General features: G+C 44.7%; 1 protein-coding gene across 1 annotated transcript; it reads right to left on the bottom strand.

The window, feature by feature from the left end:
* Positions 1 to 1,416: 1,416 nt before the first annotated feature.
* On the bottom strand, positions 1,417 to 23,963 carry SBSPON (somatomedin B and thrombospondin type 1 domain containing). The gene is made up of 5 exons (XM_040994442.1): positions 23,747 to 23,963; positions 11,387 to 11,581; positions 4,836 to 4,926; positions 2,821 to 2,997; positions 1,417 to 1,534 (listed from the first exon to the last, which is right to left on the bottom strand). Exons 1-5 carry the CDS (start codon positions 23,958 to 23,960, stop codon positions 1,417 to 1,419), a joined length of 795 nt encoding a protein of 264 aa, XP_040850376.1. The 5' UTR covers positions 23,961 to 23,963.
* Between the last annotated feature and the right edge of the window lie 2,447 nt (positions 23,964 to 26,410).

The following is a 26,410-nucleotide window of genomic DNA, read 5'->3' as shown; positions in this document are numbered from 1 at the left end:
AAACTAATATTCAAAATTACCCAGAGATATGTTCAAAAATCTTGCTTTAAAATGTTAATGCTGAACTTGAAGTTGCTAGCCTTGATGAGAATGAAATGCTTGAATTTTTTAAGAATTTTAATTTTCACAAAAACAACTCTAGCAATTAAAGCAATGAAATATTGCCACTTGAAGTGTTAAGTACTGAAAACTCTTCCATCCTTATAAGTACAATGTCGCTCTGTCATTCCATATGATAGGTATTTTAGTAAATTGTTAGTGAATATCATGATATACAATTGAAACAAATGAGTGGAGTTTCATGTTGTTCAAGTCTCAATACTCAATTCCCCAAAGCAAATACCCCAAATTGAAAATGTGCTTACAAAATGACATGGGCGTGGCTTTGACAGCACGGGCCTGGGCAAAGTTCTTATCACTGAAACTCAGTCCTGAATTAGGAGCCTGGGTTAGCTGTGACAGCTGACTTGCAGAAAGTTTTGCCATCTCAGGTCCCTAAATGTGCCACTTCATTTCTAGTTTATTGATTTTTCAACTAGAAAATAAGGAGTATATTTGTGTGTATGACATGGTGAGATTTGTCATAAAACCCACAACTGCGGTCATCTCTACCTCTGCTTTCCACTCCAAGCTTTAAAAGCAGGTGCTGTGGGAGAACAGGAAGCATACTTCAGCTAAACTTAAACTTGGACTCGGAGATTATTTTATTCAGCTTCAGGCTTTAAATCTAAGAAAAATAGTCTTAGATGTGAATGAGGACAGAATTTTCATAGTTAAAACAACTGTTTCTTCTGCTATCAACGTTTTTCTTTACGCCTTTGAAGGAGCTTCTTTTGATGTAGAATGAGTGTTTGATCTTTTCAATTAACAAAAGACCATTTCATTTCATCTTCAGAAAAATATTTCTTACACAGCTGTTGATTTTACATTTCCAAATGCTTACTGAAATGTCAAACAGCATGCCTTGTGGGAAATTATTTGTGATAATTTGCTTGAAATTATTCTTTCAAAATGTATGGATCATCTATAGAAAACGTACATGTGAGAGCATATGAAAGGTGAGAAGCTATGAAGAGATTACAAAGTAGAAAGAGGGGCTAGAATGTTCAAAGCATGGACACACCTACAGGAAAACCTCCTCACCAGCTCTGGTGCAGACCAACATGTAGTGTGTGACTGGATGGAAGACCAAGAATGAAAAAGCACAGGAGTTTTAGTGAGTTGTCAGCATAAGGAAAAAAACAACAGTGAAGGCACAGCATTCCTTGAGAACTGGTGCCTCAGTTTTCCTTGTCTGACTTCAGAGAAGTCAGCTAAACCGCTTTTGAGGTTTTATCAAGTCTTGACCATGATATTGAACAATGACAGTGTTTAGCATGTTTCCAAACACGTTTTAGAGTATTTTTTTATCACAACCTAAATAAAAATAAAACTGTGAACAGCTGGACAATTACAGTGGGCTACTCGCCGGACTTTTTTCCATGTTCCTTGACATCGAGGATTGCCAATTGCTTGCCAGTGGAGAGTCTGATTTCTGAAACAACATTTTGGCAATGTTAGTGACACTGAAAACAAACCACAGAGAATCCTAACTCACAGAATTATTGAAGTGTTTCCTTAAAAAACAAACAAAATACCAATCACTCAGAATTTTAAAGTGTATTGCATATTTAGAAAAATTGTAATGGTCACAAATGGAGTTTTCTTCTTTAAGTTCTGTCAGTGCCAAATCACCCAGGGTCAGCATGACCCAATTGGCTATTCTTCCACCTGCAAGTGCCAGGATCCTATATGGGTGTTGGTCCATGTCCCACCTGCTTCCCTTCGCATCCAGATCCCTGCTTGTGACCTGGGAAAGCAGCAGAAGATGGCTCAAAGCCTTGGGATCCTGTATCTGTGTGTGAGAGACCCCAAGGAGATTCTAGGCTGCCAGTTTTGGATCTGCTCAACTCAGGCTATTGCAGCCATTTGGGAAGTGAACCAACAGATGATAGATCTTTCTCTGTCTCTACTATCTCTGTAAATCTCTTTTTCCAATAAGAATAAATAAATGATTTTTAAGGCCAAGTTAACAGTTAATTCCTGTTTGAGGACAACCTCATGCTCAGAGAGTGGTAATCTGGAACCACCTCATTCCTTTCTCCTACTCAATCTGAAAATATAAGTGCTGTATTTTTAAAATGGTTTGTTATTTCATGCATATTTATGTAATTTAAAAGGTCTGAACCAAGTAATCTCTTTTAGTCCCTTCCAACTCTTTGATTCCATAATAATAAAAAAAAAAATCAGAGAAGTAGAAACAGCAAGGCCACGTTGCCAAATTTAGATTGTTAAAGACACCGGTACCTTAGCCAGGGTTTGAATATTTTTTATGAGTACAAATTAAATTATAAATTCATTTAATGTCAGACTTTAGATGGAGTATTCAAAAAAACATTAAATCTAAATATTGAGTTTCTATTTGATATGAATTCCTTATCCATTTTATTGTCCATATGGTATACTCCAAGGAGGCCTATATTAGGGAATAATATATATAAATTCAAGTTATTAAATATTAAAATATACTGCAAGAAAAATTATTAACTGGAAAGGTCAATATCTTATTATTTAATCTGTATTTTCACCAGTTGCACTGATATACTTAAGACCATAATCCACATGTGACCTTAACTGGACTTTCTGCAGGAGCTGCCTAGCTCTTCCCTTAGGAATAGTGTTACCAGATTTAACTGATAAGATGTCCAGGGCCAGGGCCCAACTACAGGATGATTAAAGGTTTTGGAAAATAAGAGAAATCCTTCAAGCAGGTTCTCTCACCCATCCGAGTCGAGGCCATCTCCAGAACAACGTAGGCTCACGGCATCCATAGCCGGAGGCTGGCAGTCCACACACACCGTGTATCCCTCCCGGAGGTACTGCATCCAGCGCGTCAGGGGCCGGTTTTCCAGAGCACAGTGAGGGGTCAAGGACTCTGTCTTGAACTCCATACAGTATCTGGAGCAACAAAGGAATCATTTCACCTGCTGTGATGAGGGGTGGCCTGACATGTAGTCTTAGGAAACTTGCCATCTCCCAGGAGCTTCCTCTTCACAAGGGACAAGGAGTCACAGGTGTCTTTCACTCTTCTCAGAGGCTGAACTTGGGTGTGCCAGCCACAGGGAACCTCTTCACTCTTTCTCAATCCATGACTAAACCATCTGGTCCACATCAATTTACAGAATTTTGATATGCTACAACATTCCAATCTGGTCACTAAACTGTGTATAAAAACACATATTCTATTAGACTAACAACCCTTAAAATTTTTACTGATAGTTTGAAGAATGGAAAAAAAAAAAGCACACAGAGAAGCCTAAGACCCTTTAAAGAAAGAACCCAGAAGGCCTTGTTCTTCACAGCCCAGCAGGCACGTGTGCACTCTGCCCCACCAAAGCTCCAAGCTCCAAAGCTCCAAGCTCCCTGCACTCCTCACTCAGTCCTCCTGCACAATCCTGGGCTGCGTGATGAGTTCTGACTTGAAGACAACATCAAAGTTTTATTGGGCATAACAAATGAAAGAAACGGGAACTGGGGCAGGGTGGGGCAGGGGGCTGAATCATATTTCTTTATGCTAGAATTTATTAGCCCCTTCTACTGTGCAGTGGCCAGCACTAGCATTATGTGTGACTACCCTCAGGACCCCAGGGAGTCCACCAGACGTAGCTAAATATTTTGAAGTCTTACACTTAAAGGCCACACAATTCTCCAGTTCTTCAGGGAAATGACATTTAGCAGAAACCCTTGAGTGTTGTAGATGAGACTTGCTCCATCTTCACCTCTGTGAGTTAATTTCTTTCTCTGGACTTACTGCTTCTAATAAGTTCAATGAAAAGTGTTGGGAGATCAAAGATCTTTAACTATGACAGGCATTATTGATTAGGGAGAAGGCTACTCGGACCTTTTAGTTGTTTGAGGTAGGAAGTTCTGTAACTCATTTCAATCAACTTCCATAAGATAAAGTAACCCTGACATGTCTTCAATGCTATTTACCCACTAAAATGCTCACACCAAGTCCATGTGTTAGATTTTAAAATTAATCTTAAGGAAAAAGTTGTTGCATTGTGGTGCAGTGAGTTAAACCACCACCTACGATGCCAGCATACCCTGTCAGAATATCTGCTAGCGTCCCAGTGGAAGGTGCTCAAAGAACTTCACCCCTCACCAACATAGAAGACCTGGGTGGAGTTTCAGGCACCTGGCTTTTGCCTGGCCCAGTCTTCCCCATTGCTGTCATCTGAGGAGTGAACTAGTAGACAAAAGTGTTCTCTGTGTGTGTTTGTGTGTGTCACTGTCCCTTTCAACTAACAATTTAAAAAGAAGAAAATTGCTAAGGTGGAACAACCTATCCAAATCCTGTAGTTGGAGCGTGACAGTGTGGGTATGCGAATAAGCAGCCTGTTCTGGTCTCCTTTGTCTGATAGCTAAAGTGTGGACTTCAAGGGTGCCACAGGTTTCCATAACAAATAAGAAAAATCCACCGTGAATCAATGGGTCTATGAGTGAATGAGCTGACATGGTGCTGGAATCTGTGGTCCCATTGAGGCAACTAAGAAGGCTCACCGTTAAGTTACATGATAAAATACTACTATCCGGTTTTTATATAGCCTGTTCCCTCTGAGAGCTCAGAGCTCAGTGAGACACAGAGCGAAGCAGTGAGGCAAGCCACTTCCCCAGCTGGTGCAGTGAAGTCATATTTTACTCCAAGTCAGTGAACAAACAGCAGAAGAAAACAACCAGACCAAGCTGACCTTTCAACAGGCCTTAACCATACAAAAAAGCAAAGACCAAATTACCCGGCATCCTCTGTGCGTGTCGCCCATTGTGGAGATGCAGCGTGCCTCGTCCTCTCCTTGTTGAATGCAGAGGTAGTTATAAAGGCAGGGACTAGAGAAGGGAGAATCATGTTGAACACATGCAGCCCAAGTTCCCAGAGAAACCTTGCCCAAACTTGGCATAACATTTGTCTAAAGGTTTCCCTTTCCCAATCAAAGGAGAAGACCAAGACGAGACACATTTGGTCAAGACTGGTATACCTATGTAGAGATAAAAGGGGGAGCTGCAGGCTCCCAGCAAACACATTTTGCAAAAATAATAAGAACTCTGGAAAAAAAGGAAAGAGGACAGGAAGAAAAATCAAGAGGAAATAAGGAGATTGGGAGTCAGGTACAAGGAAAAAGGTGAAGACATAAAGATTATAAAGAGAAAGGGAACAGACATTAAAAAAAAAAAAAAAGAATGCAAGAAGGCCTGGTGCAATGGCTCAGGAGCTAAATCCTTGTTTTGCATGTGCCAGGATCCCATAAAGGCTCTGGTTTGTGTCCTGGCTGCTCCACTTCCCTTCCAGCTCCCTGTTTGTGGCCTGGAAAAGCAGTAGAGGATGGCTTAAAGCCTTAGGACCCTGCACCCACGTGGAAGACCTGGAAGAAGATTCTGGCTCCTGGCTTCAGATTGGCTCAGCTCTGGCAACCGTGGCCACTTGGGGAGTGAACCAGTGGATGGAAGATCTTTCTGTCTTTCATTTTTTCTGGAACTCTAGCTTTCAATTAAAAGAAATACATCTTCAAATAAAGATCATTCTAGAGAAATAGAGAAGAAAAAGGAAATGCTGAAAGAAGGAGCAAAAAAGGAAAGAGAAGATATAAATGAGAGGGAAGGAACACAAAAGTGAGAGAAGGAGATGGAAGGAAAGAAGAGAACAGAAAAGAGCAAAGAGAGAAAACACAAGAAACAAGGAAGCACAGAGATGTAAGCTTTGCCCAGCACAGAGTGCCCCAGTGGGCTGCCCAGGGCCAGCCAGCATTCCACAGGACCTCGTAGAAATGGAATGGGCAGGGGATCCCTTCTCTCCCTTCTCTTTCCACCCTCTTCTTTTCGCCAAGTCATTTCCCCCTTCTGAAGCTCTGGTTCACAGAAGTGGAGCCTCCTGCCTGTGCTATCTGATTTTGTTCGTCTGATCCGTGTTGCATGACTTAATCTACAGAGACCCCATTTCTGTACAAACACAGCACCTGGAGTAATCTCATGATTCCACTTGGTGGAGTAACCTCATGATTCCACTTGGTCGTCATCTGGAGGAAGGCATGGTTTCACACACACTTGGAAAGTCCATAAACCCACCGTGAATCAATGGGCCAATGAGTGAATGAAAGAAGTCCTGACTTTGCTACTGAAACACCCAGGCCCTTTTGGTACAGATGGCTGAGATCACCCAGCCATCCTTCCTAACTCTGGGTGATCCCAGCAATGTTGGTGACAAACTGTGCTGACTTGTCAAACGCCAGAGTCATCATCTACATGAGCAAAATGGTGGAAGGAAACTCAGAGACAAGCCTGCCTGTGCATTTTTCCTGGCTCCTTCCTGCCCCAGAATAGCAGACCTCAGTTCTTGTTAGATTTTCTCCTAGAGAGGAGTCACTTTTCAATTTCCAGGGAAACTACAACAAAAGACGCAGGTAGAGTTTTTGTGTTATGTGGTTTTGTACCTAATCTCTTCAGTATGAAAATTGCCCAAATGCAGAGTAAACCCCAGAATCCCAGCGTGTGCTGCCCATTCCTGCTGCCCTGACTTGTTTTCCAAAGACAGGATGTCACACTTTCTAGATGTGACTACAGTTTTTGCATTCCTAAAATCCACAGGCAGGATGAAAAAGAACAAGTGAAGGCACGTCCCAGTGAGGCACCTTCTCTGTTTCTCTCAGAGTTGGCAAAGAAACAAACATCTAAGGCTTTCAGTTGTTTACCCATTTCATTTCTTTTCTTCCTACACACATGCAAGTTACCTCACAGCATGAACACAGCCACTGCTAAGCCCACACGACATCACAGGCCATGTAAATTTCAGGATCTGGTCGTTCAGCTCCAAGCACTTCTGTGATCTTCTCATTAGTGCATATGTTATTATAGAAGTTCAGGGACACTTACTGTGTAACTCGGGAAATGAGTGAGGCTAGGGTGCAGAGAAGTATACGACAATCGTTGTTGATATGAAATCCTTAGGGGGAAAAACCCAAGGTTATGATAATAACCTAACAATTATGTATTTTTTGGTTTCCAGGAACAGCGATAAATCATTTTTTCATGTGTTAATTTATTTAATTTTCACATCTAAATATATCTGAGCCAGGCTGTGTCTCCCAAACCAGGCCCCTTGGTGCCAAGGTGTGTACCTTGCCTCTGTGATTAGGCACATGACAAAATTCCATTACTTTCAATGCAGCACATTTCCTATGAGTTATTAAAATGCTGCTTCTCTTCTCCCTTCTCGTCCCTAACTTCTACCCTTCATGAGATGTCAGCATTTGTCACGGTAGTTGAGTCAGTACTTGGGAACTCCATTTCCCATATAGGAGTACCTGAATTTGAGGTCTAGCTTTGCTCTGGAATCCAGCTCCCTTCTAATGCGACCCTTGGAGGCCACTCATAGGGGAGACTAAAACAGTTCCATGCTCCTGGCTTCTGTCTGGTCCCACCCTGGCTGCTGGAGGCATTGGGGCAGTGATCTGGCAAATGAGCTCTCTCTCTCTTGCTGTCTCTTTACAAATAATAAGAAATTAGAAATATATGGCTAAATAAGACTTGAGAAGGGAAAGGGGTGACTTTAAACTCCTCCTTCCCTGAGTCCCCTCGGGCCGTGAGAGCTGCTGGGAGTGAAGGAGTATGCCCACAGACTCACACTATGACGTGTGGCTGCTTGTGTTTCTATTTTTTTCAAGATATGTTTTTTAATATTTTAATTTTCATTTTATTTGAAAGGCAGAGAGACAGAGACAGATAGAGCAAAGCAGATCTCTCTGCTTTTTCACTCCCTGAATGCCTGCAACAGCCAGGGTTGGACTAGGCTGCAATCAGGAGCCAGGAACTCCATGCTGGTCTCCCACCTGGGTGGCAGAGACCCAAGAGCTTGAGCCATCGCCTGCTGCCTTCCAAGCTGCACATCAGCAGGAAGCTGGGCTGCTGATGGCAGAGGGAGGAGCTGACACTAATGTGGCGTACATGCATCTCAAGCTTGCCATGCCACATGCACATGTACCTGATCTGCTTTCGAAGCTTTACTCTCCATGCTAAGCTTCAGCCTTCCATGGTGCCAGCACATCCTGCAAGCAAGTCTGTCTCCTGGGACCTTGTCTCTCTTTGTGCGGCACCCCAGCCCCAGGGGAACACATTCAACCCCGAGGACTTCCTTCTCCCTCGCCCTGAGTCATCAGGGAGTGGAACAGGAGTAGGACCACCTGCAGCTCTCCGAACCAGCACTACTTTTTAATATTCCCCCATAAAATGAATTTCCCTCATTTAGCAGTGGGCCATAATTTAGAAATTAGTTTGCCGTCAGTCCCACCTCTGCTTATATGTGAAAGCACACGGGACAAAGTCGTTCCATAAATGTCACCACCCTTTCCCCTTCCCAGCAACAGTATTAAAATGTAATATATTTTTTGTTCTTAGGCTATTTGCCAGCTTTTCTGGAATTCCATCATCCTACCATTGTTCAGTTTTGCAACAACTTCCACCTCTAAGAGCATGGCACCACACATACTTACTTTGAACATGAAAGTACACTTCATTTACTTTGAGAATTTCATAATACTCTCCAACACAATAAAGTACCACAAAATCAGGTTCAGACTCATTGGTCTGTAGATACGGTTCAAAAGAAAATAAATGGAAAGTTGACAAATAACATACACCCAAAGCCTACAGTTTCTAATACACCTAGAGCTCCCTGAAAGGATAAAATACACATAAATATAGTCATGTGCACCCAATTAAATCATTCACCTTCTTGAATGTTTTATAAGAAAATTTAATTATATGCATTAACTTCAACATGAAAATATAGTGACTTTGTGATCATAAATATGTGAGTTTCAGTGATCATATTTTATTCACTAGCTTCAAGGAAATTTATATTGAGATTTGTTCTGAGAATCTGTCTCTGCAATTTTAGCTGTAATGGTGGCATTGAAAAGCAAAATAGAGGCAGGCAAGTGGCTCAGTTGTCCAGACACTGACTGAAGTGCCAGCATCCCGCAGCAAAGCCCCAGAGTTCAAGTCCCTGCTACTGATCCCAGCACTCTAGCTTTAAAAAAATATCACTACTGTCCCACAGCACTGAACCTTTTCTGCAGTGTGGAGTCCCTGTGGAGTGGCTGTGATGTTCTATAATGCCTCTGAGTGGCCGCTTTCAAAGCTATACTTTCCCTGGGCCTCTAGCACTGTTACTGTGTTCATGGCAGGCTCCTCTCTGCCTCTGCCGGCAGCTCCTCCACTACCATAGTGATCATTTCAAGCCAAAGATTTGTTGACATTGGCCCCTGCATGGGGTTTTTAAGGCTTTACTAATAAAGGCCTGAACAGTATGCCTGCACCAACCTTCCTGTGACTTTTCAAATGCACCTCAGGCCTCCATGGTGCGGCACAAATGAGCCAAGCCAGTGCCTGGGTCATCTCTTTTCTGCAGGCTGAGATCCATTAGCTCAAAATCTTGCTGGCTCCACGTTTAAATGTTTACAAATCCAATTGTTTTAAAAATAGCTAAACAACAGAACAGCAACTTCAGTTGCTGCTTTGGACATCTGCATCCCATATCAGAGTGTGTAGTTCAAGTCATGCCCCTTCTCCTTTGATTCAGCTTCCTCATAACGTGCTTCCTGGAAGACAACAGTGATGGCTCAAGTCCTGAGGTCCCTGCTACCCATGTGGGAGTCCCAGATGAAGTCCCTGACTCCTTGGTCCAGCCCCAGCTATTGTGAGCATCTGGGGAGTAAACCAATGGATGGAAGATTTCTCTTTGAAAAGATTCACAGAAACTGAAAGTTAGTTAAAATGTTTTTAAAACATGTATAAAGAATATCCAAACAAGTAGATTTTTACTTGCTGGCTTTAGGTTTGTAGTCTGTCTGGTTGGCTTGTTTATGCAGCTCTGCCTGGCACCTGCAGGAAGGATAAGACAGAGGCTTGTGGTCCTAAAACCCCGCACTGCCACTGCTCTGCTGCATTCTCTGAGGCTTCATTCTGAGTGACATCTTCATGCTGCATGACATCTCCTAGACATCTGGGGCATACTGTCTCCCTCAGGCCTATCTCTCTTGAGAGCCCCCATACCATCCTCACCTTCCTGATGGTGCTCACCCCATCCCAGGGCTCTGGATTGCTTCACGCCATGCAGACCACCCCTCTTGGGACACCCTGACCAAGCTGTGCCTGAGAAAGCTTGCTATATTACAGCTTCTTTCCCTTGTTCAACCCCCAAACACTTCACACTTTGATACCCACCATCAAGTCTAACCACATGAGGTGATCTGGCCAGTCAGCTCTTCACACCTCAGCATCATCTCCAGGGAACCCCCCTCCCTTTCTTCCCTTAAGACTGTGGAGAATTTCTGTTCGTTTTTCCCAGCTTTCTCTCACTCATAAAGTGCCAGTTGCACCAGCTACTCTGGCTGTGGATTGATGGAACCACCTAATTCTTGTACCCTTCTACACTAAGCCATGATACACATGGTAACAGTAGCCTCAGCTTTTCTCCTTATAAGCCCAGTCGGTGCCTGGCATCAAGTAGCCACCCAGCAAATAAATATTTGTGTATGGAATAAGAAGAGGAACAAATTGGCTGGCTGAGGATTGTGTTCACATGAGATTCTCCACTTTCCTATGAGAAGCACACGGTCTTGGCTATCCTGTGAAGACAGTGTTTCACCCAAAGGGATTCGATCCTGATCAACACTACAGCCTTCCAATTGATTTTTTGTGAGCTTAGTTTGGATCTTAGCTCTTTAAAGATCTGACTTCTTGCCTCTCTGTTGGTCATCCCTCACCTAGCATGAGCTTTTAAAATCCTGGGTCTGATTACACTGGCCATAATCCAGTCACCTTGACAAGCAAAGGCAGGTGTCTCAAAATAAGCACTTCAACACTACTTAGAAATGCACTTCTCTCCCATTTCCCCATGTGTGAGTCAAAGTGAACAAGAACTATAGTGTGAAGTGTCACAGAATGACTGCACTGGACTCTCACTGTCTCATGTTTCAAGCAGCACCATCACTCTGTTGGAAGTCCTGACTACCAGTCTGATGGGATTCAGTGCACGTGGTTTCTTTCACAACTGAGTCCATACACAATGAAAAGTTGCATAGGTTGTGTCCACTGAGCAAAGCTAGGGAAGGGAGGTAAGTGTGCAGCTGGCCATAAATTCCCTTTTAAGTGTGTCCTGAGCTTCCTGTCTACTGTGGGCAACCCCTGTCCCACTCCCTGCAGTGCATGGAACTTTCCCTGCCTAGCCTCTGATTGTTTGCAGGATGAAGTGGCCATGAAAGATAACAGGCAGCAACCATGAAAATACCATTACCAAAGGCTTGTCCACAGTCCCGGCCCTGCAATGTGGAGTAGTCCAGGCAACCGGCTCTCTCCTCCAGGGGTGGGCAGGGTGCCCCACCGTTCTGAGGCTCCTGCTGCACCGAGCGTGTCCGCACACGGGTGGTTGGCTTGCACTGGTCTGCACAGCCACTCCAGGTGCTCCACTCCCCGACAAAGCATGGGCGAGCTGAAAAACAGCACAACAGGACACTCACAGCAGGAAACCCAGCCAACCTGGCAGCCTGCCCCTGCCAACACAAACAGTACAGTGCGGCTCCGTGTAATTGTCACCCTAAGCTGAGACCTGAAGATGAGCTGATAGGCATGGGCCCTCTAAGAGATCATCAGACTTCTCAGGCTCCTGAAGGTGGGCCCATGTAAGGGTCCACACGTAGGTGCATGTGATAGGTAGCTTCAGAGTGCTTCTTCATACTCCCAGGGTTACATCCGGCCTTTGCTTTCTTGTTTCCTTATTGTGAACCCTATCTGCCCCTGCCCATATAAATGTTTTTTCTAATCTGAAAAACTGACACATATGAAGCATAGTGTGTTGTATGCAATGCATAACTATCAGATTGAGGTAACTGGCATATCCATCACCTAAAACACTTACAATTTCATTGTGATACAGCATTCAGAATCTTCTGTGCTAGCTATTCTGAGATAAGCAATTCATTATTGCCAACCATAGTCATTCTACTGTGTTATGGAATACTAGAAGTTAGTCTTCCTGTCACACTGTACCTGAGTCCCTGTTAACCCCCCAGTCACCACCCCTTTTCTTCCCACCCATAACATTTAAATTATAACAGTGATACACATTCGTTGTAGAAAATATAAAAAGAAAACAGATGCTTGAAAAAAAAAAATACTTTCACCTACCAAGAATCCCATCCAATTTTACCCCTGTCCATTTTTATCAGTTTGTGGGACTTGAGGCTCCTTGCACAGGGGATTATTATGCTTTAGGCTTTCCTGTATCTCTGTTTTTCACCCTCCATGGTTCATGGATTCAGATTATGGGAGTACATGTTCAGACATGTCCAACTAAGGCCCTGGAAAGTAAAGAATTTCCGTGGTCATGCAGGAAGAGGCGTGGCCAGAGTCCAGAGTGACGTTCTTTCTGTTAGTTGACTCTCCTCCACCTGCTGTGTGCCTCAGTGCTCAGCTGTCCTGTCAACTCCCAGCCATGTACCCTGGGATCCAGCAAGGTATCCTGGGATTCACTTGATTGTCAAGCCAAGTCAGTCTCCTTTGTTGATTTTGAAGTGCATTTACCAAGTCTGAGGAAAGAATATTAGATTCAACTTTCTCACCAGGACTTTAAGTTCAAGATGATTTCACATTTAACTTTTCCACTGAAACTTCTACGAAGTCTTTTAAAAGGACTGAAGTTCCTCAGCTATAAGCAACTGCCTGGGTTGCCTTTTACCTAAGCAGGTGTTACAATGCTGGGAGAAAAGCATCCTGAGCCTGGTTAATGCCAAACCTTGTTAACTATACCTGTGTGTCAGCATAGTTACTTATTTTTTTTTTAATTAAGAAGATGTTGGGTGGGGTGTCCACAACCTCAATGTAAGAGCACACTGGCCAGGACCATCATGCCACTATAATTGCTACCCTGATGGCGGCATGGTCAGGGAAGGGCACGTATGCATATCAGATGGAGTCAGGGAACTGGGGACATATCAGAATGCGAGCTATTGAGGACTTGTTTGACATGTTTAAAATGATTTCTGAGGGCTTCCATGGACTAAGATACTCCATCAGCAGGTAATCAAGGGAGCTGGGACAGGGGGTAGATTGAATGGGGAAATTTGAAGGTTTTCCTGGGCTAGGCCAATTTATCCACTGGGGTGTGTAACAGCTGAGGATGTGGGCATACCAGGCCATGCTAGGTTGTAGCACTCACCAACATTCACGAGAGCCATGTTTGGGGCAAGGATGGTAGAGGGTCTTTAAGGTCACCCCAACTAGTCAACGGCACCTGTCAGTGCACACTAAAGCCAGAGCTGTTGGCAGGCTGGATCAGGCTAGTCTGCAGTATCTGCTGTGACATTTGTGTCTCACGTTTAGAGTCTATATTTCACTTGTTTGGTCCCACAGTTGAAGACCTCAAAATCACAGAACCATTGCATCAGTTGTTGTTCCTATCGATTTGGATTTGTCTGTGGCAAAATACTATTTCCTGTTTCCAATCTATGACTTTAGAAGTCCCATACAGAAAATCAGAAAGGCCTAGGACAACAACTCAAAGACTTACTTATAGGACAAAATAAAAAATGCACAGAATTATATGAATTAAAAGGCATTTCACAAAATTTCTGTGTGGAAAAATTGATTCAGTTATTTATATTCTGCACCCAAACAGTCCATTCTTGACTCACTGGTGAATTTTTGATTATTTGAAATGCAGGCCAATAGAGGTCATAAGAGATCTTTAGTCATGGAAGTCAGAGCAAGTACAGGAATTCTTGACAGATTTATTGTGAGTTGAATATTACAGCTGCATGGGACAAATTTCTTTTTGAACTATTCCATTAGTATTGTTCCCTTTCTCATAACACTTCTCTAAGTCACATCTCTACACCCTACAACAGACTCAATCTTTGCACGTAGCTTGACCCCTGCTTTTCACCAAACTGCATCACCTAGTGAGTGGGGTGGTCACTGTTGACTCCAAGCCCATCACTGTGAAGTGATGACCCCAGCCCACCCCTTTAGGAGAAGGAAACCTTGACTGCAAGGGTGATGGGAAGCTTGGCAAGCTCTTTTCTTTTCTTCTTTGTTTAAAACTACAAAATTCACCCACGGACATTGATTTGAATATGAATAATTTCTTTGGGAGGTAATCCCAAGAAGCAATGTTAAGAAGCAGAGGACAGAAATAGAGAAGAAAGCATGAAAAGAGACATGGAAAGGGTGCTTCAGTTCCAACAGCTGGCCTTCTCGGCACCTCTGGCTCACACCTGCTGGATGGTCTGGGTCAGAATGTAGGGTGTTGAGTCCAGACTGACTAAGCAACCCTTCCAATTGCTAGACAGCCCTACTACCTAAGCTAACTAGAGTGGCCAAGAATGAGACAGTAAGCTACATGTGTATCAGCAAGGAATCCACACACAAAAGCGGGCTGCATTTCACCTGTCCTAACAGGACTGGCTAGTCCCATCCACGGATCACTGGGATTATTATTATTATTTCAAATCTAAATATTTTCCCTTTTAAAAGTTTTAACCTTATTCGTTTGAAATGCAGTGAGACGGAGAGAGGCATATAGACACACAGAGAGCTCCTATCCACTGCTTTTCTCTCCCCAAAAGCCCACAACAAACAGGCCAGCCTGAAATCACAAGCGTGGAACCCAATCCAAGGCTTCCATGCGGGTCCCCTTCTCTCCGGTGTGGACTCCTCATATTGGTGATGCCTATGGCTTTGGCATCTTCAGTCTCAGAGCTACCATTGGGTTTTCCCCAGGGCCACTCGCAACTTGGCAAGCTGTGCCAACCAAACACTGATCCCTTATTCTCAGGCTTTAGGTACCAACGGATAATTAGAAAATGTTTGTCTAATGTTTTGCTTGCTGCCACCAAATAGCCACACACTCAGAGTAACAAATTTAAGCGGGTAGCCAGAACCCTTCATTTGATGAATATTGTTTGTTATTTCCTCCTCAGGGCGAGGCCAGCTCTGGTGTTTGTGGATCAGGGTCTACTAGGTAAAGCACATAGACTTGAGTGCTTTCCTTTGTAATCTAGCCCTGACTGCTTGGCTCTTTGCCACCTGAGTTCAAGGCCACCCACGATTGAGAGCTTTCTGCCTGGCGTTAAGTACAAATAGTCCAAAGCATTCCTAAGGACAATTTTCTCTATGCTTTGTCTATAGTGGTGCCCATTTTTGCAAAACTATTGTTTCTTGATAATCTCTGGAAGAAAAAAAAAAAAAAAAACAGCTCCCTCATCCAGAGGACACAATTTGAACTGTCTGTGTTATCTGCCCATTCCCATCTCTGTCTATAGATCTTTACCCAGGTACTTTGTCAGAGCCCCTCTGAAAATAAAATGGGACTCATAGGGCCCCGTGCCTATCAGCCCTTCAAAAGATTCCAATAAAATGATCCAGTATTTTTTCCCTCGTGCAAAAAACAAACTATTTAGATTCCAAGAGGCTGTCTTTTTCCTTATGATACACGAATTGGACTACTTCATGAAATGCTAGGACAGTGAGATGGACTATCTGGTGAAGAAGAGATAATTTGACATACCATGTCAATCCAGAAAAAAAAAAAGATACAAAATTTAAAGCGTTTTTTTCCTTGGTGACAGGTTTCTGGATGAATTGTATTATGGGTGTGTGTTTGTGTATTTTCCAAATTATCTATAGCAAGTGAGTGTTATAGTCAAGGAAGAAAAATGTTATTTTAAAAAGGCAACACCCAGATGACAGTGGCCTCCAAGGCCACGGACAGTGTCTCATGGTGGAATAACTGTTCACATTCTTTCAACAAACACTTCCCTTAAAAAAAAAAAAAGCATTTTCATTTCATTTGAGAGGCAGAGACACATAGAGACAGATAGACAGCGATCTTCCATCCAAAGGCTTAATCCAGAAATGCTGACAACAGCCAGGTCTGAGCCAGGCTGAAGCCAGGAACCTGGAGCTCCATCCAGATCATGCAGGTGGATGACCGGCACTCACCCCCTTGAGCCATCACAGCTGCATCCCAGAGTCATGTCATCACATAACTGGATCAGAAGCAGAAGAGGTGGGACTCAAACTAGACACTCAGGTATGGGATGAGGGTTTAGCCACTTGAAACCCACCCCAGCCATGAAGAAGTAGCATCATGATGATCACATGGGGTTACAAAGAGGACACAGAACTGACAGAGAAGGCTGCTTCCTGTACCAATGTTGACCTATTTGGAGCCCACCCTGCTGGCACACACACCACTCTCCATAAAGCCCCAAGTCTCTGGACAGAACAGCACAGATTTCCTGGGTCCAAATTTAACTCCACTGTTCATTAGTGCTATAAATCAGAACAAATTACCTAACCTTTCTATGCCTCTATAACTTACCCATCAAACAAAATCACAATAAAGGAATAGGCTGAGCTGGTTGCGAGGCCTGGGGAAGTGAGCAGCTGTTCAATGCTTAGGAGGGTGACTGGCACAGAGTAAATGGTGGGTAAGTGTTAATTTCACTCCCTGTCCTGCACACGGAGGATTGCAGCCAAAGCCTGAGAAGTTGAGTCATGCTGGACACTGGCTCCAGGCCCTGCTCACTGGCTGCCAAGGCAAGGTCAGGGGAAGCTGCATGATGACTCTCGGGCTGTCCTGGTTCCTGTCAGGCCTCAGCTCCCTAAATCATCACGTCCTTCCCTTGGGTGACTTTGAGACTTCATATTTTGTAATACATTGTTCCTTTTCCCTCTGGATAGGATGCTGACATATTTTTTGGGCAAGTTTGTTTCCTGAACTCTTCATAAACCTGGAAGACACTGTTTCATGGAAACTTGAATTTCTGTCTTGCTCCACTTGGCTTACTTATTAGCCTTTCTTAACTTGCTGCTGGTACAGTTAGTGAAGCCTACTGTTTCTGTGATTGCAGGACACAGACTTTGAGAACCAGCTGCTGAAGTAGAGCTCAGGATTTTTTTTCTTTTAAAGATTTATTTATTTATTTATTTATTTTTATTACAAAGTCAGATATACAGAGAGGAGGAGAGACAGAGAGGAAGATCTTGTGTCTGATGATTCACTCCCCAAGTGAGTGCAACGGCCGATGCTGTGCCGATCTGAGCCGGGACGAGGGGACAGGGTCCGGATTGGCTTTCCCAGGCCACAAACAGGGAGCTGGATGGGAAGTGGAGCTGCTGGGATAGAACCGGCACCCATATGGGATCCCGGCGCGTTCAAGGCAAGGACTTTAGCCACTAGGCCACGCCGCCGGGCCTGAGCTCAGGATGTTACATGTCTGAAAAGCCAGGCTTCCCAGAAGTTCTTCCAAGGTGGGGGTGGCTTGAATCTGCTCCCCGACTCTACCTCTTCTCACCCGTGGCCTGAGACAGCTAACAGGGGGTTTTCTCTCCTTTGAGAGTTTGGGTAAGGGGGAGTTGTGACACATTGTTTGTACTAAAACCTATGCAAACTTCTCAGTGAGACTTTCTGAGATAATTTATTTCAGAATAGATTTCTTTCTCCATTTAAAAGTTTAATGGATTCAATAATATTTTAATACAATTTAACAATAAAATGATCCACTCAGAAAAAGTAAATGCCAGTACTACATCTCTTAGCCATGCCAGAACTTACATTTAGCAAGGTGAAAAAAATTAGAGAGATTGGAAGTGAATTATACTTACACTGATTCAGTTTTATTTTAATATCAGTAGCTAGAGAAGATAAATTAGTAGGAGGAGCTTCAAACAGTTCATAGAAATATATGTTACAGAAAGGACTGCAAAGATTTCAAAAAAGGTCCCCAGATAAACTTTTTTTTAAAGATTTATTTAATTTTCATTGGAAAGTCAGATATACAGACAGCAGGGGGAACAGAGAGGAAGATCTTCTCTGCATTGATTCACTCCCCAGGTGGCACCAACGGCCAGAGCTGAGCCAGTCCGAAGCCAGGAGCCAGGGGCCTCTTCCAGGTCTCCCACATGAGTGCACGGTCCCAAGGCTTTGGGCCATCCTTTACTGTTTTCCCAGGCCACAAGCAGGGAGCTGGATGGGACATGGGGCCGCTGTGATTAGAACCAGCGTCCATATGGGATCCTGCTTTATGCAAGGTGAGGACTTTAGCCACTAGGTCACCGTACCGAGCCCAAAATAAACTTATTAAAAAATAAAGTGAAAGGCAGAGACAAGAGTATTCATCCGTCCAATGGCTCATTCCTAAATGTGTGCAAGAGGCAGAGCTGGGCCAATCTACTGCCAGGACAAACCTGGAATTCAATCTGAGTCTCCCACATGGGTGGTAGGGACCCAAGCTATCACTGTTGCCTCCCAAATGAGCGTTAGCAGGAAACTGGACATGAATCAGAGCAGGAACTAGAACGTACACACTTTTACAGGGTATGTGGCCTTCTTAAATTACATCTTAACCACTAGACCAAATGCCACTCCCTAAGCTTCTCATTCAATTCTACTTTTCCATGAACTTTCCAAGTTTCCCCTTTATGAGACTGGGTGAGTATAAGAGATTCTAGGAGGCAGAATAGTTCCATAGAGAGAGTAACCATGCTCAATCTTAGCATTACGTATACACATAGGCCTATTTGAATTGGCACAGATAGAAGTGGCTAACAGCAGCTTGGCATCAGGCAGCTGTGAGTTCAAGCTCTATAGTTCACGTATGCTAACTTAAGCAGCAGGAACCCTGAAAGGCTCAGTTTATGCATCTGTAAAATGTTAATGTAGGTCAGGACCATTATCTTCCAGATCCGTAAGCCAAGTGAATTTCAGAATTAAAAATATTAGAAGGGAATCCTATCTTAGATATTCCTTCCTCCCTACCTACAGTGTTTGGGACTGCTCCTTGTGGATATATTATTATTTTCATGCAAGATAGAGTTACATAAAATGGAATAAACACTGGCTATCAATAATTTTCCATCAATCAGTTCAGGTCAGGAAAGATTGTTGCTGCCAAATGAGTCACAGGAAAAGAAAGAAACAGAGAGAAAGAAAAAAGTAAGGAAGGAAGGATAGAAGGAAAGAAGGGAAGGAAAGAGAGAGGAAAAAAGATAGAAAAACAAAAAAAGAAGAAACAAAAGAAATATGAAAAGAAATGACAGAGACAGAGAAAGAAAGGAGAAAGAAAAGAAAGAAATAGGAAGAAAAAAAGAAAGAACGAAAGAGGAAGGAAGGAGGGAGGGAGGGGGGAAGGAAAGAGAAAGAGAATGAAAAAAAGAAAACCTTCAGAATTTAAGGCACTTTTTTTTTTTTATAATAATGCTACTTATTTTAAGGACAGAGAGATTCTCCCATCTGTTGGTTTACTCGACAGATGCCTGCAACAGCCAGGGATGAAGACAGGAGCCTGGAATTCCAGCCAAACTCCCACATGAATGAAAAGGACTCAGATGCCTAAGGCCTCACCTGCTGCCCCAGGGTGTGCATTAGCAGGGAGATCACACACACAAGCATCACACTACGGGATGCAGGCTTGCCAGATGGCGTCTACACTGCCAGGTTATGTCTCTGTCCCCAACTGCCAGCTAGGGAGTATGGTCATACCTGCCTATCTCACAGAACTACTGGAAGGATTAAATGTGACAGAGTGTATAGATGTTGGACACATGGAAGACAGCTCAATAAAAGATTTTTTTGTTGTTGTTTTTAAAGGGTCATTTAAACAATTTATTTAGTTATTTGAAGGACAGAGGGATGGGAAGACAGAGAGAGAGAAATTTCCTCCACTGGTTCACTCCCCAAATGGCCACAATAGCCAGGCTGATCCAGGCTGAAGCCAGGAGCCTGTATCCATGCTGGATCTCCCATATGGATGACAAAGGCCCAAGTACTTGGATCTTTTTTTCCTGCTTTCTTTCCCAGAAACATTAGCAGGAGCTGGATCAGAAGCAGAGCATTTGGGATTTGAATCAATGCTTATATGAGATGCCAGCATCACAAGAAGTGACTTAGCTCACTACACTTATAATATCACAGAAATTACTGCAACGTATTAACTTGAATTATTGTATAAATAATCACATAAGATATTCACCAGTGCCAAGCAACAGTACACTTGTTCCCGAAGCGCCTCCCACGAACTGAGCTGGAGGCTTTCCAGGCATAATCTCCTCCCCTCCTTCACCAAGCGTGCGCACTAGTTCTGGGCCCCAGAGGCTGCCATACACATTGCAAAGTCACAAGGCCTGCAAGTAGTTGGCAGTGTAAAGGGTGAGCCCAGCCTCCTCTGACTTAAAGGGCAAAATTGAGGTATTCAGGTTATTTCTGGGAAGAAAAAAAATGCTCATGTCAAAAATAAATGTTTGGGAGGCAGGCTGTGTGAATGGAAGCCTGCATTCCAGGAGCTGCCTTCCAGCCAGCTCCCAGCTGCCTGGTCAGCTCAGCTCTAGGCTCGTGAGGCAGGGCTGGGGCCACCAGGCCACGCATCCACAGTCAGCATAGCTGAGGCGCTTGTCCATGGTTGGGGACACAGAGCCCTTCAATTGCACAGGGGTCCTTCCCTCCTATTGACAGCTCTGACAGCTCAGGCAGGCTAGGTGTCACCCTCAAGCCAGCTTCCTGCTGCCTCTGTTTCTCTCCCCACTACTCACACCCCAAGAAACTCAGGCGCATCGAAGTGCCTTTGTGGGCGTGCAGTTGCTGCTTGCTTGGCCTGCCAAGTGCTCCCCTTAGCCCTGTGGGGCTCCCGGAGGTATTCCTCTGGCAGTTTGTCCAGACACCATTTCCTGTCCACCACTCACAGCCCTGCTCCCAGCATGCACCTGCTGTGATTGCCTCCTACATTGTCCCCAGGAGGGATAAACCGATAAACCCATGCTCCCAAAATAGACTCTTTGTTTTGTTATTTCTACCTCCTCCTCTGAAAGTCAGAGATTTCTTTTTAGCCAAATAAAGGCCCAGGGAGATTTGAGCAGCTCCCTGAAACACTGTGAGGACTTTAGTGAATTCTCACAGCGCTCACCTTGCAGGAACTTCTCCAGGGCCAAGTCTGCCATTTGTCCTGCTCCCTTTAGAGCTGAGCACACAGCCTGGTACAAACAGGCTGATGTCACCAGGAACGGCCTACACTCCGGAGCCCTCTCGGCCTCTCTCCTGGAGACCCTGGCTTCATTCTTCATTACTAGGTGGCCCATGACTTCCTCCAGGTAGTCTTCTTTGAATCTCTCAGCTGTTTAAAGATTTTGCTCCCATACCTCCTATTCCAGTAGTTGCCCCCTTTATCCATGATCTCATTTTCCATCATTTTAGTTTCCTGGAGTCAACCATGGTTGAAAAATCTATGGAAAATTCCAGGAATACCCAACTCAAAACTTTTTGAATTGTGCTGCATTCTGAGAAGTGTGATGAACTCTGGTTCCATCTATTCCAGGACCTGAATCGTCTCTTAGATTTATCAATGCCAACTTCTCACCATCACAATGCTTGCAATACTTGCAATACACAATAGTTGGCCCCCAGTGTGAGAGTAGTAATTATGCAAAGGAGGTACCAGACAGCACACAGGACTGCAGATCTGGAGCTACGTGACAACACTTCAGGGAAAAAATACATATTTTTTTTCCAGGGAAAAATATAGTCCATTCATATCTTCCACACTTTGGGGCTTCCACTGGGAATCTCTATTCTGTGCCTGCTTCTCACAGATCCCAGTACATCCTCTGGACTACATGGATCCTCTACTTACCTCAAACATGCAAGCAAGCCACTCAAGAGAGAGTGATTCTGTCACAGTGAGAGAGGCTTTGCCTGAGTTATCCAGTAAGCAGAGCAAACACAAGGACAGGATGCTCAGGCTTGCAGGCCCTTCCTCTCCTAAACATCTGACTTGCACCTTACTTGGGTGGTGAAACACCCTGGCCTTGCCACAGGCAGGGGCAAGCAGCATCCAAAAAAGAATATTGCTATTCATAAGGAAATCATTAGCTTGTGACCCCTGTCCTGGTCCATTACTCTGGGTGTCAGCAGCAGGCCTGGCCATGGGCTGGGAGCCCTTTCAAGCAGCAAAGAGACACCAGTCCCTGGACCGTGATACAACCCTGGCTTCCTCTCCCTGGAAGATGCTGAGGAGCTCACCCACTAGATCCTTGACCATAAACCCTAAACCCAGGTGTAGCTTTGAAAGCAAAGTGACTAAGAGGGAGCAGGGTTGCCTTTCTTTGTGAAGCTGACTTCTCTCGGACACCACCTTGTTCTTCATCTCCCACCTTGCCTTTTAATTCAATTTTCTTTTACTGACTCCTTATAAGAGCAAGAGAGAGAAGCTACAGAAAATTTAAAGATAAAAAAGACTGATTGGGCCTGGCGACGTGGTCTAGCGGCTAAAGTCCTCACCTTGAACATGCCAGGATCCCATATGGGCGCCGGTTCTAATCCCGGCAGCTCCACTTCCCATCCAGCTCCCTGCTTGTAGCCTGGGAAAGCAGTCAAGGATGGCCCAGAGCTTTGGGATCCTGCACCCATGTGGGAGACCTGGAAGAAGTTCCTGGATCCTGGCTCCGGATCGGCACAGCACCGGCCATTGCGCTCACTTGGGTAGTGAATTATAGGACGGAAGATCTTCCTCTGTGTCTCTCCTCCTCTCTGTATATCTGACCTTGTAATAAAAATAAATAAATCTTTTTAAAAAAAAAAGACTGATCTTAGGGCTGACAGTCTGGTAGAATATATTAAGTCACTCATTGCAACATTCCATATCAGAAGGTGGGTTCAAATCCCAGGTGCTGCTCTGCTTCTAATCCAACTTCCTGCTAATGTGCTGGGGAAGGCCGCTGAGGGGTGGTCTAAGTTCTTGAGCTCCTGATATCCACGCAGGAGAGCAAGATGGAGTTTCTGGTTTCTGGCTGGCTCACTGTGACCATCTGGAGGGTGAACCAGCAAAAACAGAGCTCTTTCTCTCTGTCCCTCTATATTATTGTTATTATTTATTTTTCATCAAACTGTTTCTCAGGCTCAAGGCGTTCCCTTTGTACCCTGCCCCACTCCATCTACTTTACCTTTTAAATAAGTAAGTTAGTAAATAAATGTTTCAAAAAGAAAAAGACTAACCCCAAAGAAAAACTAGCAAGATTAAGTGTAGCAGGCACCTTGAGATCAAAACCACACTAGGCTACATAGAGATAAAATTGGAGTTCACAACCTTACTAAGTCGCACCTCCAGCTGTGCTACACTGTCGGGGTCCAGAGGTGAGGACACCCTTAGATTTCCAAAAATCTATCTCTTCCAGATCCCAAAGCAAGCTTTTGGCACAAGGAGCTCTGAGAATTAATGGACTCAGAGTGGTGAAGCCCTGCTGGGGTGTACCCAGCCAGACAAACCTGAGACTTGTCCCTGACACCTCTCTAGATGGCCATGGTGGCCCTACCCAGTTGGAGTCCCTGAGTCCTAAAATCCAACCATAGAGAGGAGTCCAACCCTGCAGCCTCTTCCAGCCAGCCCCAGTGGGAGGGGTGCCTAGGAGCCTAGAATCCAGCAATGGCAGGAGGGTTGTACCCAGCAGGTGGGCTGCAGTGCGCTGTGCTGCAGAGACTGGAAATGCCAGGATGGAAGGGCTTGGGAGGAGCTGGTTCCTGGAATGCAGTTCTGGGCGCAGCACCCCACCCTGCACAGATTGGCTGAGGACAAACAGCTGGTGTCCCACCCTGGGCCTAGCCACCCACCTGGGCACGCCCTGGCGTAGTCGAAGCAGCAGTCACCGGTGAGGCGGCAGGCTTGGTCGCAGAAGCAGGTCCCGTAGACCCTGTCCAGCCTCCAGCCATGGGCAAAGCAGGCAGGGTCCCGGCCAGGGCAGCAACGCCCGGCTTCGGCACAGCCACCCAAGACGCCGGGCCACAGGCGCGTCAGCGCGCACAGCACCATCCAGAGAGTCCTCATTGCTAGGGCTTTTGGGCGCGCGAGACACCACGAACGCGCTCCCCACAAGTGTCTGCTCTTGCGAGAGCTGCGGCCCGGGAGCTGCCCGGGAGGGAGACCAGAGAGGCACAGCCCGGCCCGGCCCTGCCCCGCGCCCGGCCCCCCGCCCTCGCGCGGCCCCTCCCCAGCCCTGGCGCTGCGCCCGTCGGGGCTCCGGGCGGGAGGCTGCGAGTGCCCCTGCCCAGGTGGGAGGGCGCCACAGCCGCCCCAGGTCGCGTCCCTGGCCGCGCACGGGCACCTTAGCTTGCGCCCTCACCCCAGGCTGGAGGTCGCCCCCGGGAGAGCAGACAGCAGGTGCTCCCGGGCGGGGTTGCCCAACCTGGAGCCTGGCCAGGGAGGTTACCTTGGTCCTAAACTCTAGCTTCGTAACGTCTGGTGGGGTGGCACGCAGGCAAACAGGCATTTTGATCCTAACTGCTTTGACCTGTGCCAAAGGGTTATGGCCAGCACCCGACTCGCGGGCACTCCTGGGACTTGGCCCAGGAAAGCCCTGAGTTGTGTTTCTTAGCACAGCAGTTTGCCAGTCCTTAGCTCTCCCCTTCTCTCCGCTGGGCACAGAGAAGCAAGAAGATAAGACTGGAGAAGCGTTCCTTCTTTCTTTTGGGTCTTATAATGGAACTTTCTGTCCCAGAAAGTTGCTGCTTTGCCTCTTTGAACAGGCGATTAATGAACGGGAGGGAATGGATAAAATCTCAGTGGTTCTTTGCTTTCTGTTAAAGTCCATTCCCCAAAGATAATCCTGCTTCGTGATATTTTGGAAATAACTTCCACTTTAATAAAACATTGACCTGACTTTTGATAGGCATGTCTCCTCCCTCTTTCTATCCAAATATATATCATTTTCCTGCACTTCAACCTGGATTTCCATCTATTTATTTTTATGTTCCTAAGTGATTTGGAGTAGTTGTTTTGTTTTTTTTTTTTTCCTGCGTGTATGAACCTAGCACACAAGTCCATTTCAGAGATAATATTCCTGTTTTCCCATACCAGGACTTCTCAAAGAGGTTTCATTACTCATCAGAAAAGTAACAAAAGTAAAAATAAAAAACCACTGCTCAACCACAAATGTAGTAAAACAGTAAAATGATCACACATACACAAAAAGTCCCATACAGTCAAAGAGTTGATATATTGGGGGCAGGGAATTAAAACAGTGATTGGTTCCTGAGTTGGAGTGCTGCTTTCACTTTCTGCTTTCTGGGAAGCAGCAGGTGCCAGCTCAGACACCTGTCCCCTGCCACCCTGTGGGAAACACAGCTTGCAGTCCAGGCTCCTGGTGTGGCTTGGCAGAGCCTAGACTGTGGGTATTTGGCAAGTGGACCAATGCATTGAGAGTTATTCTCTTTATCTCTCTCTTTTTCTGTGTCTTCCCCCCCCCCATACTTCTGCTTTCTCTGCCTTCCAAATAAAATGAAAACAAAGAGGTAAAATTGTTTTACAAAGTCTGAATACAGTATAAGAACTGTATCTTAAAAACTAGAATCACAAACGAAGTTTGGCCAGTGTTATGTTATTGTCCAAAGAAAATACATTCTAAAGTCAAGAAGGAATTCTTTCTTTGTCAGTTTACAAGAATAAATTCTCAATGTTGGAAAATTATTTTCCACTTCAGATATTTCCCACTTGCAAGTCTCTCTTGCATTTTTAGTTTAAATTCAGACCATGTACTTCTTCCCTATATATTTTTAGGTTTTGGTCATTGGTAGTGAGTCACTTAGTTGGCAAATTATATCCTCTGCAAGCTGTGTTGCAGGTTTGATGACCCGTTTTGTACTAATTCTTTCATGCATTTTACCCCCCACACCCTTTCCTGTGCTGTCTGCTCTCCAGAACGCCTTTAGGCAAGCACTTACTCTGTCACGCTGTAAGAATCTGGAACTGCTCCAGAAAGACATAAAGAAAAATAGCCCGCTAACAAGTTCATTTTCAGTCAAGAGAAAATAAAAAGGTAACTAACTGACAGAACATGGCTCTGGTTTAAGTGAATGAGATAATTGTGCCAAACGCCTACTCGGACACCATTTTTCCATCAATCTTTTCTTATACTCAGACAAAGCCATAACCAAAAATCAAAACCCGAAAGTTGGGTTATCTGTGCTCAGGAGACTTGTTTTGAACTTGGGAATTGGGTCCAGTTCTGAGTCTCTTTCAATCTGTCTCCAAGTCCTCATTTCACATTTGGATGCCTTTTTTTTTTTTTTTTTTTTTACACTCACCCAAGAGGCTTCAATGCAGCTCCGATCAAGTGCTACATGGACGCTATGTACATGTCTGTTAGTGTCCTACTGTCCACCCACTCCCATTCCGTAATTTATCCCTACAACCAAACAAAGACAACTGCAGTACTCTTAAATGCATAAACAGAAGTTAAGAATGAAGTTTTTAAAAAAAAATAAAGGAAGAAAATCACA

The sequence above is a fragment of the Ochotona curzoniae genome, unplaced genomic scaffold (genome assembly GCF_017591425.1).
Source record: "Ochotona curzoniae isolate NIBS_2020 unplaced genomic scaffold, NIBS_Ocur_1.0 contig_1071, whole genome shotgun sequence".
In the NCBI taxonomy this organism is placed as follows: domain Eukaryota; kingdom Metazoa; phylum Chordata; class Mammalia; order Lagomorpha; family Ochotonidae; genus Ochotona; species Ochotona curzoniae.
Note: the sequence above shows the minus strand (reverse complement) of the source record. Positions and strands in the feature narration are given on the sequence as shown.